The 16,514-nt window shown below is 47.9% G+C and overlaps 1 protein-coding gene across 9 annotated transcripts in view; it reads left to right on the top strand.

The window, feature by feature from the left end:
* The window catches only part of AMOTL1 (angiomotin like 1), a 164,308-nt gene that overhangs the window by 134,439 nt on the left and 13,355 nt on the right, over positions 1 to 16,514 (top strand). For all 9 annotated transcript variants that reach the window (XM_032488304.1, XM_032488303.1, XM_032488305.1 and 6 more), the window contains 3 exons: positions 4,603 to 4,748; positions 8,053 to 8,202; positions 14,196 to 14,386. In XM_032488304.1, coding sequence (XP_032344195.1) covers positions 4,603 to 4,748; positions 8,053 to 8,202; positions 14,196 to 14,386 — 487 coding nt within the window. The remainder of the gene's footprint in view (positions 1 to 4,602; positions 4,749 to 8,052; positions 8,203 to 14,195; positions 14,387 to 16,514) is intronic.

Raw genomic sequence — 16,514 nt, 5'->3', positions numbered from 1 at the left:
CATCCCAAGGGGCTTAGCGAAGAAACAGGCTGAAGGGACCTTCCTATGAAGTGGTTTCAGTCATGGGACTCACCTTGGCATCTCCCAAGAGATGATTTTTTCGAATGGCTCTGACACACCTGGTCCCCCGTGTCTCTGGGGAGTTCAGGGGCCCAGTTACCCCACCGTGTAGGCTCACTGCCTTGACACCTCCTCTGCCTCGCACCCCAGCCTGAAGTAGGTGTCCTCTCTGTGTTGTCATGGTCCCCGTGCAAGCATCTGTTAGAGCAGCTTGTCGCATGGCCTTTGCCTGTGTCGTCGCCTCTCTTCCCACCCGACTGAGAGCAGAATGGTATGTCCTCACCGTGTAGCTGGAGACTGTATCACCCTTTTTGGACAACAGCAATAACCACAGATTGTCATAGTTGCCATTTACCGGGGAATCACTGTGTGCCCTTTGCAGTAGGTCCTGTTGTGAACCTCACCTTAAAGGCAAGGAAACTGAAGCGCAAAGATGTTCGTTTACTTCGAGTCACAAAACCTTAAGTGGTGGAGCTGGGTGGGAACCTGGGAAGCTTGATTCCAGGTCCATGCTTTTACCCCGCACTCTGTGATGTCTCCACGCATTAGGTGCTTAGTCAGTTAACATTGGCAAAGGGATGCATATGTGGGTGTGGTTGCTGTGCTTTGAGACATATGATAGGACCTGAGACGTACTCAGATCTGGGCCACAATGAGCTGTGTTACCGTGGAGCCCTTCCACACCTTCTGATTCTGTTATACTGCACGTCTTCATCTACGCATGCTCGCGCAGGGGAGGCAGCGCTGCGCCAAGCCTGTGACCACTCGTGAGAGAGATGCCGCTGATGGGCATCACTTCTGTGGGCATGTTACTTATCCCCTCTTAGTGTCATTTTCCTCAACTGGAAAATGGGAATAGTAACAGTGCCTACATTACTGAGTAAACTGAAAGGAAATAGTGTAAGTGGAATCATTGAAGGGGCTGATATAAGTCACCATTCCTGGAACACAGTCCCCAGTCAATAAAACTGGGCAGATTTTGTTATTGTTATCACAAGTGTCATGAACATTGTTTGTAAAACTTTGTCATCGAGAGCACTGCTCCCCGTCAGTGGACGAGGAGTGCCGAGCCAGTGCGAGTGATACTAATTGATATTGCTGCAGCCTGAAGTCCAAGGTCACCAAACTCAGGACGGAGATGTTTGGACCCATGAATTCCAGAGGCCTGCAAAGCATTCTAGAGCTAACAGAGTCTTCGTCCAGGACTCACGTCTTTGTCCTGTGCACGGTGAGACTCAGGGAGTTTGGATGGAGAAGGGAACCAGAGGAGTTCCTGGTCAGTACCAGCCATCTGATGAGTGGTGGCTTCAGAGGTGGGGTGGGCGGCCGCATAATAGAGGCTGTCAGGAGATCACGAGGGTACCAGATACCTAACAGCTAACAAGTGCTGCCGTTTATTGTTGGCAATGAACTTGGTGCACAGTGGAGAGTCATTCATTCAACAGTATTTATTGAGCCAGGCAATGTCCTAGGCTCGAAGTTCTAGGTATTTAGGTCCTTTTATACCTTACATGCATCATCTCCGTCAACAGAGTCATTGCAACAACACCGTGATGTAGGTGTTCTCTTTCTCATTTGATAGCTGAGGGAGCGGAGACCCAAAGAGGGTTAAATACCACCCTTGGACCTGGAAAGTGGTGAACCTAGGATTGGAGCCCAGTTCTTTCTGATGCTGAAGTGCCTTCTGCATCCACAGTCTGATGCTGCCTGTCAAGGAAATGGCAAATGCTGGGTGTGGGGGTGTGTGTGTGGGGGTGTGTGTGTGTGTGTGTGTGTTGGAGGGGAAGGGTATTCATTCATTCAGAAATCCAAATAGTTGTCACTGGGACACAGCGAAAACTGTGGTCATCGATTTGCAAACTGCAAGCTCTGGTTGTGGCTTCCAGTCTTGAGCGCAGTCTATCATTTTATTGCTTCTGGTCAAAATTGATCCGCCCTTGGGTGCCCTCAACAAAGCAAAGAACTATGACGCTATGTTGATAGCCAAGTAGAAGCTTTGAAACCCGGTGGTTCATTCCCAGGCCCGCCTGCTGAGCGGCTCCCTCCTAGGTGCCCTCCAGAGCCTGGACAAGGCCAGTGGGCACCGTGCCTGTTCAGATGTTGTCCAAACCCCGGGAGCTGGTGCTCCAAGGTCAATCATTTTGCACAGAAAGCATAAAATGCTCTGGTCTGCTCAGGGCTGTGGATGGTGGGGCCCAGAGCCCGTGGGCTACTCCTGGCCCATTTATTTAGGCCTCGTGCATGCCCGTCCTCTGTGCACTGAGGAGGAAGTCTCAGAGGCAGCATTTGAAATGCCACTGAAAGGAAAAAGAGGAGCATATTAAGCCCGGAAGTAATGCTGTCTTCTGGCTCAGGATCTTGGTGGCTTCATTTTGCTTCCAGGAGGTGTCATGGTTTCTAGGGAGCTCAGCCACCACTAGCTTTACAAGTCTGCTCATTCGTCCCGTCTGTTCAAAGCTGTCCCACGGACATGAGCTCACAATGCCAGGGCAGTGCAGTCAGGCAGGAAGGGCGTTGCAGTGGGACATCAGGAGACCCAGACTGTGGCCCTGGCTCTGCCCCAGCTGGCGGGGCACCTTGGACAAGTGCCTTCGCTCCTGGGCTTCCCTTTCCTCACCCAGAAAACAGAGGGGGTGGGACTGGATGGTGATGTTCCCTGATTCCTTCCGGCTTTAAAATTGTGAATTGTTCATTGTGTATTTGCAGCCTTGAAGTGTCGCCTTTATACTTAGGTCCTGTAGTCGAAACCATGTTTTCTGCCCCTTAAGGGCGGTGTTCTTTCTGTTGCTTCAGTGCCTATAGGGCTGGTCCTTAATGTTTGATAACTCTTTGCTAAATGAATGAATGACTATGCCAGGAAATCATGAATGAATGAGACCACTGTCTCAGGCTCGTATAGCTTCCAGACGTTGGTTCTCTGTGTTTGAGTGTGGTTTGCTAGGACGATTATCTAGTGTGAGGCATTTGAGTGGCGTAGGCACAGAAATTAATTTCTAACTTTTGAAATCAGTTTCTAACTTTTGTTGCCACTGCTGTTGTAATCATATGCCCTGTTTTCCACCAAAATGGAAGTGTGTGCGTGGGGTTTCATAACCAACTTTTTTCAATAATAAAATTTTTTTTTCATGTCCCTAACATTCTCTTACTTAATTTAATGGCTGCATCTTATTCATTTATAGGGTTTACAATGGTTTATTTAATCAACTCCTTAATTTTACACATTAAGCCCATTCAAGTTTTTCCAAATTATAACCAATATATCCAAATATTCTAAGTTATTTTTAAAAGAAAATACACAGGCACACCTCATTTTATTGCACTTGGCTTTATTTTGCTTCAGAGTTACCACATTTTTTACAAATTGGAGGTTTGTGGCTACCCTACATTGAGCAAGTCTGCTGGCACCATTTTCCCAGCAGCAACTGCTCCTTGTTATGCTTTGGTAATTCTCACAATATTTCAAACTTTTCTATGATTATTATGTCTGTCATGGTGATCTGTAATCAGTGATCTTTGATGTGACTATTGTAATTGTTTTGGCTTTTTTTTTTTTAGCAATCAAGTGTTTTTAATTAAGGATATATGGTGTTTCTTTAGACATAATGCTATTATTGCATGCTTAATAGACTTTATAATATAGTGTAAACGTAACTCTTATATGCACCAGGAAACCAGAAAATTCGGGTGGCTTGCTTTATTGTGGTGGTCTGGACCCGAGCCCACGATATCTTCCCGAGGTCTGCCTGTATTGCTTTTGATATGGAAAAAATGCTTTCAGTAAATAATTCTGATCTCATGACACCGTCGGCCCCACCTGCATGAGTAAAACGGTAGCTGAGTGTGTAGGAGGCCCATGTGGGAGCAGCTGAGTCTGAGGCAGCCTGTGCTCTCCACGTGCAGAGAGACAGTGATCACCATCAGTTACAGCGTCACCAAACAAGAGGAAAGCGGTTTTCCCACAACCAGAGCCCTGTGCCTTCCCTCTCTTGAGCGGAGCTAAGAGAAAATGTGAGGCCAGGTCATCTGGAAAGAGGATCCAGCTGGAGACTGGAGGCCTGGGTTGAAGCTCCTCTCTGCTGCCCGGCCTCACACCGAGCACTTAACCTCCTGGACCTTGGTTTCTTTTCCTGTGAATAAGAATGTTAGTATTATCCTTCGCACTGCCTGCCTTTCCATCACTGGTTTTGGAGGTAAAAAGCAGGAGAGGTTGTGAGCCAAAAACAAAATCGTAGGTACAAGGTTAATTTGCAGCATGAAGTACATGTTGTACAGAAGTGAATCACTGAGAATACGGGGTCACTGCTTCTTTGTGTACCATTCATCCCAGCAACTGTGACCTAGCGTGTGTCTGGAGTTAACAGTGATTTTTGAGAAAAGCCTTACTTCACACACCACCACTCTTAAGAGGGAGCAAAGACAGTCATTCAACTCTCTACTTTCTGCGTGCTAAAATTTTCAGTCCTTGCCAGATGTGGACTGGCAGTGATCCCAGAGGGTGAGTGCCTTCTGATAGAGGTTGTTTTGTTCCTGCTTCCCTTCTAGACAAGGAATTCTTGAAGGAAAAGGAGAAGTTGGAAATGGAGTTAGCAGCGGTGCGGACCACAAGCGAGGACCACCGGAGACACATCGAGATCCTGGACCAGGCTCTGAGCAATGCACAGGCCAGGGTTGTCAAGCTGGAAGAGGAGGTGAGACCCCTGGGGTGGAGCGGGGTGGGAAGGGGTGCGCAGGGCCTCCGTTTCCGTTTCCTAACCCAGCAACTTTCACCAGAGCCAACTCCCAGGAGGAGAGTTGGGGGAGCGATGACCTCACAAATAAAAGTGAATAAAAACAGAGCTTCTCCACCCCAGAGCCAGGCAGAGTATGAGAAGCCTTCAGCAGAGAGCTCACCCAGCCTGCCACCCACTGGCTGGCCAGTGTCCAGGGCTGGAAATAAATGGAAGGACTGGGGACCTTGGTGTCCTTGGAGAAAAGAGACTCAATTAAAAAAAAGAACTACAGTCAGGTGCTGTGTCTTTGGGCTCTTGATTGCATTGAAGGCAAAGTCTTCTGACAGGGCGGAGTATGGATGGCGTTCAGCAAACCTGTCTCCAGTTTCCAGGAGTTGGCTCCGCCAGGCAGTGACCCCCACCGAGTCCAGGCCACGTTGATGCCACTCAGGCATTATGGACTTAGTGGTTTCTGGTGGAACCAACCCTTTTGATCAAGTTTTGGGAGGTAGACTTTTTTCCTTTAAGCCTGACTGTGGAAGCAGAACGGCCACTCCTGAGGTCCCAGCCAGGGGGTTGGGACTGTAGACACGGGCAGGATGGAGCCCGCTGCACACCCTCTGTGGGGTGGGGCTGAGCTGAGCAGAGCCGCCGCGGAGAGGTGAGACTCAAGATCGGGGAGAGGCAGGACCAGGTATTGTCCACAAGTTCTTCATTGGCGCTGGGCACACAGGGTACAGTGTTGTTATTAATCCAACTGTTGTTGTTGAAAATAAAAAACTGCTCCTTCAGAAAACATCTCCTGATGCCAGGTGACTCGGGTATCTCTGCAAACTTCAACTTCAAGGCTGTGGAGTCAACAGGGTCTCGTCTGTAGACCTGTCCTGTTAAACCCCACAAGTCCTGGGTACCATTTTTATCCTAGCATGAGGATCCCAGGCAACAACCCCAGAGTCTGTCCCTTGTTGTCACCTAGTGACTCATTCAATAGGAAAACATTTGTCACAGAAAGTGATCTGAGCCCCTGAAAGACAGGAGGTCTGCTTTGAGGATGGGAGGCTGGGACTCACGATCCTTAAACCGGGAATCACTCATCAAGGCTCCATCTCCGTGTGTAGAGCAAAGGAAAATAATCGTTCTTAAGTCTTATGATTTTGATATTTCTGTTAAAGCATAAGTTGTGAACTCCTTGAAGACAGGTCCTTTACAGGACAGGTCCATTGTTACAGATCTTTTCTTGTCATTTTATTTATGTAAGATCTTTGTTTGCTTGCACGCATGTGACTTCCCCAAAATGTCTCATGTGTCTGGCTTCCAGGATCGCTCCTTGTTCTTATTAAGTTTATTTTAAAGGGCCTTAACTCAGTTTGTGTTGAGTACTTGCCATGACTTCCCACGATGGCTGAGCACTTGGACAGACTGCTGGGAGTTAGAATCCTGACCCTGGGATGTGTGTGTCAGCTGTGTGACCTTAAGCGAGTCACTCACCTAGTCAGTCCTCAGTGTTCTCATCTGTTAAATGGATATAACAAAAGAGTTTACCTTCTACTGTCACCGGGAGGATTACTAGATACTGCATATAAAGCACAAAGCCTGGCATGATGCTGCTTCAGAAACATTCGGGAATAAAATTACTGTTACTACTGATCATCCTCATCATTACATACTCCTTGCTAGACTTAAGCCTGATACAAGGGTGGACAAGAGAGAGCTATGCCTTCAAAAGTCTTGTCATTGGTTAGAGATAATATTAATTCATTCATCTGACAAATATTTCTTGAGTAACAACTGATGCCAGGGACTGTTCCAGGCATTGGGGACACACCGTGCACCCTGCCCCAAACAGACAAATCTCATGGCACTTATATTCTAGCTGCCACACACTCAGAAAACGGTGTACAGGCTAGGACGTAGTAAATAGTGTATGAATGGTACTCAGAAAATATTTTATCAATGAGGCTTTTCTAGCACAGAGACCTGCAGTTAGTAGGTCCTCAAGCAGTCAAAGGTACAGTGAATGAAAGGGCCAGGTGAAGACTGATCGCCAGAGCAGGTGCAGAAAAGGCTGTGAAGTTGCTGTCTGCACTCCCCTGCAAAAGGTCAGAAGCACCTCTGTTTTTATCTCACTGGCTCCGGTTGGGACACAGGCACAGCTCATGGCGGTGCTGGCTGCTAAGTCAGCAGTCCGTGCTTTGCAGCAAGGGCTTAGTTCCGACTTGCCAGTGCAGTCCTGGGTTGAGCTCAGGGTCTGACTCACCTGCAAGGCATCTGCACGCCCAGGTGCAGAATGACAGGAAATAGCATCTCATGTCTTCTCGCCCAGGACCAGATCAAGTCAGTGCCTCAGCCTGACTTTTGGCACCAGCCAATTCCCAGAGAGCTAGAAATGGGCTTGGGATTTATGAACACAGGGCAGACTCCTAATTGGAAGAGAACAAAATCTTAAGGGTAAGAATTTGAAGTTGTTGATCACAGTTCTCAATCCACACCTACCGTGACATTTATGTAAATCATTTTCCCCTTAATCTGCCTCTCCTCAGTTACTGTGTGGTTTGAGTGTTCATTATGGCCTTCCTGTCTCTGCAGGGCTGTCAACTGCTCATCTACAAAGGGCTCTGAAATCTTTAGGAGAAAGTTAGTCCACAAAGATTAGTACAATGAGAAGTTTTTCTGCTTACCCACACATACACAGATGGGCACACGTGCGTAAATCCATATAGACACAGTTCTACTAATTGATAGTACAGAAAATTAAAAAAATTAAGAAGTGAGTAAAGAAGATAAGAAATTATTATTCTGCCCTACAGATAAACACAGTTAACACTTTTATGTCTTTTTTCATACATAGATAATAGATAGGGAGACATAGTTGTAATAATGTTCTGTATACGTTTTGATTCTGGATTTTTCAGTTAATATTATAGAATAAACGTTTCCTCATAATATTAAAAAGTTCTTTATTAACCTCATTTCCAGTGCCTACAGATGGCATAATTGTTAAGTGATAACCAAGGACTGAGCTCAGAGCTGTATAAATGACTGAAAGCAGGTGTCTTGTAAGGGTCTTCAGTTCCTACCATCCCAGCTGTTGGAGGGGTAACTGGTGGCCTTCGTCTAAATCTTTCCTGTCCCAGCACACCTGAGGGGTGCGAGTGGGGAAGGTGCATGCACTTGTAGTTTAAGTAGGATCTCCTGGTATCCTGACCGCCCCCCTCCCCGCCAGCCCAGCTTTGAGAATCACTGTCTGAATGCTGTGTTCGTTTTTGCTGTCCTCTCTGCTCAGCTGCGAGAGAAGCAGGCGTACGTGGAGAAAGTGAAGAAGCTGCAGCAGGCGCTGACCCAGCTGCAGTCGGCATGCGAGAAGCGGGAGCAGATGGAGCGGAGGCTTCGCACCTGGCTGGAGAGGGAGCTGGACGCGCTGAGGACCCAGCAGGTGAGGGGCAGGGCTGAGGCCGGCCAGCCGAGTCTGACACGTGCATTCAGCCAGTGGTCCGGAGCAGAGCGCCTGCTGCGGGCCGGGCTCTGCACGCGGCACTGAGAAGTCAAGGGGAAAGGAGAATTTTCTGTCCTTAGTGATCCAGCACAGTGGCCAGTGGAGGAGCCAGGCAGTCCACTCACTGGGGAGACAGATGTCCGGACAGAGGCTACAGTGACCACTGGGGGCTGGGCAGAGGGGAATGCAGCTTTCGATGACTTCAGAGAGGATGTTTGAGTTGGACTTGGAAAGATGAGTTCGTTGGGGCTCCTGGGGGAAGAGCGTTAGAGGGAGAGTAGGAGCATGCGTGGAGGAGAGAGGTGTGAGACGGATGGCGAGTCCAGGACCGCTGGGTGCAGTCACCTGGGGGAGCATGCTGCATGAGGCATCTGGCGAGGAGGCAACGGCCAGCTGGTGGAGGGCATTTGTTAGGTTGAGAGACTGGATTTTTTTTTCCCCTATGGGATCAAGGGAAGAGCCCTCTGATGGTGTCAGAGGAGGAGGCTGGAGGGACAGATGTCAAAGTCAGGGAGGCCACACTGAAGGCTTTTAGCGTCATCTAGGATGTAGTGACAGTGGGAATCCATGGGGGACTAGAAAAGGGGTGAAATTAGTAGGACATGATCATCAGTGAGTGTTCAGAGGTAATGGACAGGAAAGAGTGAGGACTCTCCCTTGAAAGTCCTCACTACCCTAGCACAGGGTCCGCCTGGGCCTCGGTGAGGGGAAAAGTCCTATAGCTGGACCAGGCTCCGTTATGGGCTGGCAGGGGCTCCTGCCGTTGTCATCAGTCAGCGTGGTGGGTAAAGCCCTCTGTGCATCTGGTGAAGGGTGTGCTCTGAGCTTGAAACCCAGGAACCATAAGACAGGGTGCCATGGGATTATCTAGCAGATAGGGCACAGTCGTTGTGATTGAAATACTTGAAAACACTTGACAGCATCTGCTCAGCCCTTCCTCATGGCAGTGCACTCTGGTCCTTCCGGGGGTGTGTCCGTGGCTGGAGATGGAGGTGTTGGCAAGGTTGCCCAGTAAACTAAGGAGCCCACTGGCCCCCATCCTGGCTTAGTTGCTAGCTCACAGGGGAAAGTGAGTCTGTCCCTGGACTTCTGGTCCTTCCAACCTCGGCCACCTCAGGGCCAGCCTTCAGCTGGTCTCTTGCTCAGTTATTGCAATCTTAAGCTTCCCCTCTGGAGAGCAGGCTCTCTGGTGTCTGGTACTGTGCTGGCACCCAGTGGGTATTTAGGAGTGTTTGGCTGACAGAATGGGCACATCTCAGTACGTAGAGGAAAAAAGGATGTTCTTTTCCAGTTCCCGTGCCACCCACACCCTACAGTTAGATTTCTCATCCTTGGCTCTTCTCTTTTGAGTGCTATGAAACCGGACTTTTCGTTCATTTTAGCTACTGTATGTATTCCAAACTATGCCATCGTCTGTGTAGCCTCCCCCAACTGATTGCTCTTGGGAGTTTTGCCAGTGGTGTTGCTGTTACAGACAACACGCTAATGAGCTGCCTTTTTACATGCCTCCTTGCTAAAGAATGGGATGGTTTCCCAAGAGGATATACCTAAAAATGGGATTGCTGGATAACGAATGCATATCCTAAACATTACTAGAGATTGCCAAGTCACCCTGCAAAGTAAGTGTACCAATTTACTTTCTTACCCAAAACGTACAAGAATTACTTCCTGTACGTTACTGAAAACATTTGGCTTTGCAAGATTAAACGTCTTTTTCTTTGAAAAAAAAGAAAAAGAGGATGGGGGTGGGGATGTAGCTCAGTGGTAGAGCACATGCTTAGCATGCATGAGGTCCTGGGTTCAATCCCTAGTATCTCTGTTAAAAAAAAAAAAGGAAAGAAAGAAACCAGACTCAGCTCCATTATCCATGTTGTATATCAAGAAATAAGCCAGAAAGAGAAAGAGAAATAACATACGATACCACTCATATGTAGAATCTAAAACAAAAAGACACAAATAAACTTTTTTTTTTTTTTTTTACAAATAAACTTATTTACAAAACAGAAACAGACTCACAGACATAGAAAACAAACTTATGGTTACCAGGGGTGGGAAGAGGGTGGGAAGGGATAAATGGGGAGTTTGAGATTTGCAGATACTAACTACATATATATAAAATAGATAAACAACAAGTTTCTTCTGTACAGCACAGGGAACTATATCCAATATTTTGTGGTAACCTATAATGAAAAAGAATATGAAAAGGAATATATGTATGTATATGTATGACTAAAACATTATGCTGTACACCAGAAATTGACACAACATTGTAAACTGACTATTTCAATAATAAAAAAAAGAGGTCATTTAGGGATCAAAAAAAAAAGAAGAAGAAATGTGAGGTCAGCACTATTTGAAAAATACCTCTATTGCCACAGAGGACCGTTCCCATGTGCACACTCAGACCCGTTGTTTCCTCAGGTCAGCAAACACAACGTTCCCTCTGTGCATAAAAGCTGCCGTCAGACTGAGGCTACCTGTGGAGGACAGAAGGTTCAGAAACGGGGCTGTCCTGGGAAATCACGGGGCTCGCATTTGGGACTTGTCTTCTGGAGCTGATAGCAGATCCCCAACTGTGTGTGCCTGACATGAGACCAGAGAGAGGCGAGACAGTCTTTAAACAGGACTTGGCTGCCCAGCATCTCTTTAAATTAATATTACAATTTTTTTAATGAGTATGTTAATCTGTCTCCTATGTTATGAAAGGCACTTGGGAATTTCCCTGCTTTTGCCTACTCATTAAAAAGATGAGTATTATTTTTTAATTTTTTCCTTTAATACTTCATTTTCTCATTTGACCAGTGAACGTACATAACCAGAAATGTTACTACAGAGAAAGCCTCTGAAACACCTGAAGTTTTTTGTAGTTCACATGGCAGATACTATAGGTTGGTCCAGCTTCTGCCTGGAGCCCAGGACAAGTGTGTTGAGCCCAGCTCTGCCAGCCTCCAGCAGAGATGGCCAGTGTCCCCTCTAGAGTGTGGGGTCACCCGAGAAACCTGGCCTCTCTGATCAGCTTCCTCTTTGTTCACTCTGAGTAGCTCACGCATCTGCCTGCCCTGGATGTGGGCAGCCCACTGCACACCCCCGTGTCACCAAAGCACTTACCTGACTCCTAATTTAGAAGGCACACTGAGGTCACTAAATAAATAAAGCCCCTGGTCATCTTCCCCACAACAGAGCAGTAAGCCCGCACTGCCCGCCTCTTCCCATAGAGAATCATTGTGAAGGGACCGTTGAGAGAGCAGCTTCGAGCACTTACAAATCAACACCACACACAGGGCTCTGCCCTTCAACCGACACCAGGACGCACCTGAGCCTCTCCACCCGGCCCCCTGACACCACAGAACCCCCAGGTGGCCTCCAGTTACTCCCGGTAACTGGAACAAAGTGCCCTGGAACCTTCCAGAAGGGTGGGTAGACTGGAGGCGGGCAGCGTGGCATGGAATCGTGAACTGATTCAGAGCATGGGCTCCAGGGTTGGGATCCTGCCTTCCCCTCCTACTAAAAGAGAGATCTTTCGGGGCCTTCACTTCCTTGTCTCTAAAATGGGGCACATAAATTATACTTACTTTATACTTGGAACCCAAGTAAGAAAATCTTCACAGAGTGCTTACACAGCACCTGACACTTAGTTAATGAAGGAGGAACTGTCATTGCTGTTATCATTACCTTCAGAGTCATTTCCAGACAAGAGGCATCTTTGGTACCCAGGTTCCTCCCTTACTCCAGTTTTTCCAATCCCACTGAAAAAAAAGGTGACAGTTCGATTGAGATGGAGGGGAGGGGAAAGGTAAGTCAGGACCCTGGGACTAGCTGGGAAGGGCAGCTCTCAGTGAACAGGCTCTGTTAGTAGAAGCAAGCTCCCTCCACCGTGGGCAGTGAAGTGGTACTTAAGCATCATTAGAAGCTGGGGAGAGGTGAAAGAGAAATAACAGTAGAGGGGCAAGAGAAATGGACATTTTTAAGAAGTCACAGTCTTCTCTTTCCTGAAAAGCTCAAAGTAATTGCCGTATCTTACTTCTGCAATAGTTTTATGACATAGCAGAGAGAAGTAGGGGAATGTTCTTGAAAAGCAAAATGAGGCCCAGGGCAGTTAAGAGACCAGCCCAAGGTCATGTAGCTAATCAGCGCATTTCTCCCAGATGAACACTTTGAGGGCAAAAATTTTATCTACCTTGTTCACTGTGATATCCCCGGCACATGGTACACACTCAGGAAATATTTGCGGACTAGCTGAATGGGCAGTGGAAGCTGACCTGCCTTACCCTTAATCTGGTTTTCTGGCCAACATGCTTCCCCATTAGACTGAGCCATCTTTGTACGCTTGAGTGTTGAAATTCATGCATTTACTTAAAATAGCTCTTAAGGACCTGAGTTAGGTCACCAGCTGAGATGGCAACACAAGGGATTTGGGTAGAAACTGACAGGCATAGATGGCAGCTAAGTAAGGATGTGGGATCTTTTTCTTGGAAAGATTCTAAAAATGGAAGTTTCTCATCTTGATGGACTGGTTTGTTGGTCCTCCTGCCCTGAGGCTGGGTGCCCAGCTAGATGGGGTGGATGACGTCCTGTGCACACTGATGCAGACACATATGTGCCCTCCGCTCTATTCTTGCTTAAATGCCATCACTGGCAAGCTACCACTGGATCCCAGAATAATTTGTATTTGTAGCTTTCAAGAATCAAATAGAAGCATATGGTTTACAAAAAGCCCGTAGGCCTGTTTGTTGTCTTCTGTCTGATGGGGTTGGGTTCCAGCAGTGCAGCCCAGACGCCCATCTGTTGCTCCTGGTCATTTTTGTGGTTCTGGGTGAAAGGTACCTCTCACCTCACGAACAACTCTGCGTGTTAAAGCTTGCCATCACTGGGAAGAATGAGGGGATGTATGTCCCAGGACAGAGAAGAGCTGCAATGAAATCGGTCTCCCCTTGAGTGGCTCAGGCCCGACTGGTCTCCGAATCCTGAGTCCCCGGGATGACCCATCTCCACGGCTGGACGGAAGCCAAGCATCCTCAAAACCCCCTTGTCACTCTAAGCCATCTGCTTAGACGAGATAGGATCCCTGAGTTAGAAGGGAGACGACCTGAAAAGTGAACATCCTCAGCTCAGGAGCAGACCGGAGGAAACGCCCGCTGCCCACTCTTACTCACGTGGACGGAGGGAAAGGGCTGGAGAACGGGCTGCGCTTACGTTGGAGGTTTTCTGATAGCACTTTGCTTTGTTTAGCCCTTTAATGTTTATTAAGTGCTTTCATGTTTATTACCCTGCTTGATTGCCAGCCTTCCACGTGGGGCAGGTGTTGCTTTCTGTTTCCCAAAGGAGAGCGGTGTGGCCAGGAAGCATGCCCCGTAAGGCATCTCACTCCCACTTCCTGTGCCTTCACGGTCTGTCTCCCAGCCTCAGGGGCAACGAACTGCTGAGTCACTTCCTTGACCTCTGGGGAAAATGTATCCTGGACCAGGAGGCCGAGACTAAGACTTCGTTCCTGTTCTTGCTCTTGGTATAAATCAACTGCAAGACGTAGGGCAAGCCACTTCCTGTCATGCAGAGCTGGATGGAGGCAGACAGACCCGGGTTTGAATCCTGACTCTGCTCCTGATCAGCGTAGAGACATAGAACAGTCCATTCAGCCTCTTAGCCGCTCAGTTTTCTCTTCTGTAAAATCAGGGTAATGCTGTCTGTTTTGTAGAGTTCCAGGAGAATTAACTGAGATAGAGGAACTGGGGAGGTGAGGGTAATGGTGTGAGGATCCACTCCACTCAGGTCATCGATGCTGGAGAGAGAGCACGAGTGATGATGTGCGTGTGAATGTGCTGCAGGATCTGGCTGGACCGTGCGTGCTCCATGTGGGTAACTCTATGGACGTGGTTTACGTGGTCGACTTTACAGCCCCAACTCAGTATCGAGATGTGACATCTTTGCTTCTCCAGAAACACGGAAATGGCCAGCCAGCCAGCCTGCCAGAATACAATGCCCCGGCCCTCATGGAACTTGTGAGGGAGAAGGAAGAGCGGATCCTGGCGCTGGAGGCCGACATGACCAAGTGGGAACAGAAGTACGTGGAGGAGAGCACCATCCGCCACTTCGCCATGAACGCGGCAGCCACTGCGGCGGCCGAGAGGTGAGACCGGGTGGGAATCTGCTGCTCAGAAAAGCACAGCTGGAAAAAAAAGAGGGGTTCAGGGCTGCATCCCAGGGAGTGAGAGCAGTTAAAAATAATTTTAAAGTGGCTGTAGTGCTCACTTGAGAAGAGATGGTGTAGCATTTCTAGGGGAGGATTTTGGCAATCTGTACCTCTCCTTTGGTTCCCAAATTCTAGTTCTCAACATCTATCTTAAGGAAATCACTGTATAAGTGCCTGAAGACTAAAGTCCAAGGATGTTCATGCCAGTGTGGTTGAAAACATCAATACACTTAAAATAGCTTAGAGCCCAACAAGAGGGAGTCATTCAATAATTTAAAGTACAAAGTACATCCACACAGTAGTAAGGACTGCTATGTGGTCTTTAAGAAGGATGCTGGACATTGTAAATCAGCTACACTTCAATAAAGAATAAAATTAAAAGAATGATGCCGGGAACGTATACTTTATGCTCTTTTTAACAGTGGGTTCGTTTCATGGTCCAGACAAGAAGAAGATGTAATCCTCTTACCAGCCCTGAGAGTGGGAATTGTTATTATCCTCATTTTGCAGGTGAAGAAATGAGGCTTAGAGAGACGCAGTGGTTCCTTCCAGATCACACTGGTAGTAAGTGGTGGGACCATGTGTCCAGTTGGAACTCGTCTGACTTAATGCCTGATTTCACTTGTTTTGAGATTGTTATCTGCAGCTGTCAATTATTACTTCTGTTGCTTTATTTCCTTTGTTGTAGGCGCACAGCCTTATTCTTTCTTTAAGAATTGGTTCAAAATGCCCAATAGTCCACAAAATAATTCTGTTAAGTTCTTCCCACGTCTGAATGAGTGGGTAGTTCCCCTCAACAGCTGGACCTCGCCTGCGTGCACTCCTGCTGCACTGACTTTGAGTGGCTGTGCGTTCTGCCGGTCGGGGCTCTCCCCGCCCTGCTTTTTGCCCGTAAGTGATACCAGGTGTTGAATTCCAGGTTGCTCAGAATTTACTGAAATTTTGAGTCAGTATATTTGGAGGAGAGCCTCAAACTTTGAAGGAACATCCATAAAACTGGACTTAATTAGAGCTCTTGTTGTCCCCTTTGGGGTGGTGGGACCAGAACCAGGATGGAGGCGTAAACACTGAGGACGCAGCCCGGTCATTTAGTCAGTCCCCCACTTCTACTGGCTGTGTGATTTCTTCCTTAGGGTGGAAGAGAAGGCCTGTTGGGGTGCAGGGGTGATACTTTATAAGCTCTGTGTGGGCTTTCATGTTTGTTACTTAAATAAAAAAGAATCATTAGCTGAATGCTCAGGTGTCACCCCCAGGAACTCTGAGAGAGACCAGTGCCACCCACACAGGCATGAGTGCCTCCCCTGGGGGCACACGTGCACCTAGAGAGACTTGGAGACTCTAGCGGAAAGTCACCATTTGGGGATCCTTTCCTAGGGCTCTGTGCTGTGAGGGAAGCCGGCCCACAGCGTCCCCTCTGAGCGAGCCTTCGGGGGTGGAGGTGGGCATGGCTGGAGCGGTGGAGGAGGTTGCAGCCTCCAGTTCGGTCCTTGCTTTGGATGGGTGAGAATGGTGAAGCCCTTGGAGGCGTGTCTTGATTTTTCCATGATTGAGATGTTTTTATTTTCAGCTTTTTGGTATCTAAGGCAAAACCTAAATCACCTCTCTCTCCTGAGGAAGAGAATAGACCATCATAAAGGTACACGGAGGGAGCCGGCCTTCTTTGCCAGCTTAGTCTAAGGCATCACTGTCAACGATTGCCCTGGGAATTGTCTTTCCGTGTGATTTTTGATGGAGAAAACAGAGGGAGGCAGGGCGTCCACGTTCAAGGCCTCTCCTCCTGTGGCCGACTAGGGGTGTCCGCACAAGCCTTTCCGAGTGTCACTTCCTTTATTCAGAAATGGATTTGATAATTTCTGAAATGGAAATGATAATTCTTGGCTGGTTCTGAGCAAGAAGCCAGACCACATTCCCCTGGCTGAGGACACTAATGCCCCAATCATAGGGTCAATGCATTACCTTGGAAGCATGACCCAGGGCCTTTATATGTCCTGGTTGTCTCAGCTTTTAACTGATTTATCAGATGAGATGCATGTTTGGGATCCTGAGGATGCGTGAGACTGGAATG

Source organism: Camelus ferus, chromosome 10, assembly GCF_009834535.1.
Source record: "Camelus ferus isolate YT-003-E chromosome 10, BCGSAC_Cfer_1.0, whole genome shotgun sequence".
In the NCBI taxonomy this organism is placed as follows: Eukaryota; Metazoa; Chordata; class Mammalia; order Artiodactyla; family Camelidae; genus Camelus; species Camelus ferus.
Note: the sequence above shows the minus strand (reverse complement) of the source record. Positions and strands in the feature narration are given on the sequence as shown.